We start from the raw sequence: 4,246 nt of genomic DNA on the forward strand, positions 1-4,246 counted from the left end.
GGACTGCCAGAACAGTATTTGTATAGCATGTAATTATTGGTTTAGAGCAATATCCCATTTCATATAGGTGCTGACAGAGAAGGGAGTCATCTCAAAGTGTTTTTCTTTGTTTAATTACAAATACTTTAAGCCACTACAGTAGCATAAATTGTTATCCAGGGCTAGAGTCCTTTCAATTACACAAGAATACACAGCCTAAACAAAGCGCTGTGCAATTGCTAGTAATTTAGAATAATCCCCCTCCAGTTTGCGCAGATGTGTAGGAATGGGAGCTTTAATCCTTGTCCCTGTGGGATTTCCATTTTCTTCAATCAAAACAACATTGTTTGAATCAAAGCGAGGTGTCATTCGTGCTCCAGGCATCTTGTGTCCCACAATCAGTGCTTTCTTTTTCTGTCCTTTAATAGCCAGTAAGACAGTGTCACCCACTTTTCCCACTCTATTTTTAGTGTATACATGAATAACTTTAGGAGGACGGTGATAGGGAGTGTTTCCAAGACTGCTGTTGTCAACCACCCTTACTCTCGTTAATTTCTGAAGAGCTGCCACTGCTGCTGACACACTGAAATGACAAGGATGCTTTTTTAGGAAATTCTGGTTTGTTGAATAAGTTACTAACAAAAGAAAACAGAAATTTAGGAATTAAAATGCTTTATGAATTACAGCTGCAATGTATACATGAAAACAAAGCATGTTACCTGAAAGACCTGCAGTGTGCTACTAATGCCATCTTTGAAAGCATTATTAATGGCAAAGCCATAATGATCTGCCAAAAAAGAATTACGTTAAAAACAAGGCAATACATAACAAAAGAAGCACATCAAAATGCATTATTCTACTGCAATATTTGTTGTAACAATTAGCATGGCACAGTAAATGCATTACATCAGACTTCTTGTCTCAAGTAGCCCAGCAAATGATTTTAGACTTTCATCACTGAAACCTTTGTTTTGTTACATGTACTACAGTAAAATAATGAATCTTATCTATTTGTATAAAATAGACATTACATCGATAAAACAGCACAAGAAAAATGTTCAAATAGATAATTAAAACCTGTTTTGTAGCATGTCAAAAAAGACTAAAACCTTAGAAGCTCGTAAATACTAAAACAATTCAATTCTCAAGAAGAAAACAAAGACTTTACGTCACTGACACTTGGTCACTTTACAAGTACACTACTGAACACCTACTTTTCAGTTGTTATAGATATTTAAGTAAAATAATATCCTAATGTACTCTCGAGTAGAACAAAAACTTGGAGTTTAAAAAATAGTTTAAAATGTGGGGGGGTTTTTTTGCTTTAGAAAGTAGAAATAGAATAGAAAGTAAATATTATTCAGAAGGTTCTGTGCAAAAATTCCCACAAACGTGTTGCGCATAGAGGTCGCTTTTTTACACTACCCTTTTCAATGGTCTTCTTTTGTCAACTTCCTTTTTCTCAAACATTGCAATAACAACATATATACACCGATCAGCCATAACATTAAAACCACCTCGTTTCTTCACAAATTGTCCATTTTATCAGCTCCACTTACCATATAGAAGCACTTTGTAGTTCTACAATTACTGACTGTAGTCCATCTGTTTCTCTGCATGCTTTGTTAGCCCTCTTTTATACTATTCTTCAATGGCCAGTACTCTCCCAAGACTACTACAGAGTAGGTGATATTTGGGTGGTGGATCCTTCTCAGCACTGCAGTGACACTGACATGGTGGTGGTGTGTTAATATGAGTAGATCAGACACAGCAGCACTGATGGTGTTTTTAAACACCTCACTGTCACTCCTGGACTGAGAATAGTCCACCAACCAAAAATATCCTGCCAACAGCGCCAAATGAGCAGCGTCCTGTGACCACTGATGAAGGTCTAAAAGATGACCAACTCAAACAGCACCAATAGATGAGCGATCATCTCTGACTTTACATCTACAAAGTGGACCAACTAGGTAAGAGTGTCTAATAGAGTGGCCAGTGAGTGGACATGGTATTTAAAAACTCTGGCAGCGCTGCTGTGTCTGATCCACTCATACCAGCACAACACACACTAACACACCACCACCATGTCATTGTAACTGTAGTGCTGAGAATCATCCACCACCTAAATAATACCTACTCTGTGGTGGTCCTGACCATTGAAGTACAGGGTGAAAGCAGACCAAAAAAGTATGTAGAAAAACAGATGGACTACAGTCAGTAATTGTGCTTCTATATGGTAAGTGGAGCCGATAAAAAGGACAGTGTGTGTGTAGAAACAAGGATTTAATGTTATGGATGATCAGTGTAAGTAAACAGCTGTGAACAAAATTAAAACACCACTGCAAAATGATTCTCGTTACATTACAAGTAAAACGTCAAAATATAGAATTATTGAAATCTGTTTTGGCACAAGCAGACAGTCAGAATGACAACAACGGTTTATCTGTCAATAGCTACACGTCAGAATTAGACATCACACATCACTGAAACTCTGTTCTGTCACAAAAAGCTCCTCCTTATAAACATCACCTTTGCCCAAGAACATGCAGGGATAAAAGCAAAAGATAAAATTAACCTCCTATTTTTGTCTTTTTGACCAGAGCTTTTCTGTGGGTTGCTGTACTTAGTCCTTGGGATGCAGTTAAAGAAATGAAACCTCCGATGAGCTACTTGGCTAACGAAAAACGTGTATGCTGCATCCTCTCTAGTATACATTTTCAGGTGCTAACTTGAAGTAAAGCTGATTACACGCGAATATAAATAATTACCCTCTTGTGTTTTAATTACCACCTAACTATTCGTTTGTTTTCTCTCATTTACCTTAAAGTACAGCGCCGGTCAAACACAAGTCTCCATTTACCCTTCCTCTCAAAAGCCCGTAACCCAATAGGAAGTTAACCATACAATTACTTCCTGCTGTCGTCAGCCATGTTTTCTTGTGACTTTTCAAAATAATAGTTTGGGTATAGTGTGTATTGCGCTCGCTGATTAATGTCTATGTAGATTGGCATGTTCTCCTCGTATCAGTGTGACCTCTTTCCCCTTTTTTTACCACCTCCCTGGAGAGGGTAGACTGGCTGCTCTAAACAGAAATCACTTACAGAAAATAATAAATAAGTATTTACAAACTACACAATACAAAACAGAAATTGTTATAGTAGATAGTATTGGCATATTTGTCATAACTATTTTTTTATATTTTTGTTGTTGTTCAGTAATAAAATTAATAAATATAGAAATGTCAGATTCACAGTTACTGGCGGTTCTGGTTGGAGATTTGACGTTACTAAGTCTCCAAATACAGAGGCGTAAAAAAGTACTTGCTGCCTTCCTATTTTCTTTCATTTTTGCTTTCACTTATTTATTTTCCTATCTTCTTATGTATTTTTTATGTAAGACACATAAATATATTTATATTGATCATTTTCTTTTATCAAATAAGAAATACTAACACCAACAATTTACCAACAGCCAACTTGAAATGGTTTTCACTTCCTAACCGTAATAACGTCTTTTACTCTGTAACTGCAACAACCTCAACCACACTCTGCCAAAAGTTCCTTTTAACCTCACTGTATTTATGTAAAATATCCTTTTCCCCACTCTTTTTTGCAAAAAGGCTTTAATTTAGCCATATAGGTGGCTTTAGATGTCCTTCCACAGCATCTTGGTGGGACCACTACAAAACGCTCATTAAAATATTAAACCATTTAGAGGTAAACTTGCTGCTTCATTTTAAGCTGTTGTGCTTTGAACACCAGTTGCACCTGAGCTTTAGATCATGGACTGTTGGCTAGACATTCTTCCTCAGAAGTTTTGCTAGAAAGCGGAGTTCATGGTTTCCCTATTTATGGCAATTCTCTCAGGCCTCAAAGCAATAAAGCCTCCAAAAAACATCACACAACCACCACTATGTTTGACTATTATGTATGATTTAATTAATATGAAATGCTGTAATCGTTTTTGCCACATTTAAGAAAACCAATGTCTTCTAAAAAGTATAACTTAGTCCACAAAATATCATCCCAAAAGATTTGGCAGTTTGGAAGTTTTTTGGCAAATGCCTTCAGGGCCGTTTTGGTTAGCAGTGATTTTTGGCTTGCCCACTAATTTTTGTTGATGACATTATAAATCTTAACATCTTAAATGAGTTTTCACTGTGCTATTGAAAGAATTTTGTTAGGCCAGCCAATTTAAGTAAGAAGTAAATAATATAAAAATATTCAAAAAATATTCAAAACTGAGCCCAAGTTTAGCTTCATGCTAG

The 4,246-nt window shown here is 36.3% G+C and overlaps 1 protein-coding gene across 2 annotated transcripts; it reads right to left on the reverse strand.

The window, feature by feature from the left end:
* Positions 1-91: 91 nt before the first annotated feature.
* Positions 92-2,875, reverse strand: mrpl14 (mitochondrial ribosomal protein L14). 2 transcript variants are annotated; one of them, XM_062995791.1, is made up of 3 exons: positions 2,800-2,875; positions 699-766; positions 92-562 (listed from the first exon to the last, which is right to left on the reverse strand). In XM_062995791.1, exons 2-3 carry the CDS (start codon positions 758-760, stop codon positions 196-198), a joined length of 429 nt encoding a protein of 142 aa, XP_062851861.1. In that variant the 5' UTR covers positions 761-766; positions 2,800-2,875; the 3' UTR covers positions 92-195. The 2 variants fall into 2 exon arrangements, with proteins under 2 accessions (XP_062851861.1, XP_062851862.1); XM_062995792.1 differs by lacking the exon at positions 2,800-2,875 and adding an exon at positions 2,555-2,574.
* Between the last annotated feature and the right edge of the window lie 1,371 nt (positions 2,876-4,246).

Source organism: Trichomycterus rosablanca, chromosome 5, assembly GCF_030014385.1.
Source record: "Trichomycterus rosablanca isolate fTriRos1 chromosome 5, fTriRos1.hap1, whole genome shotgun sequence".
NCBI lineage: Eukaryota > Metazoa > Chordata > Actinopteri > Siluriformes > Trichomycteridae > Trichomycterus > Trichomycterus rosablanca.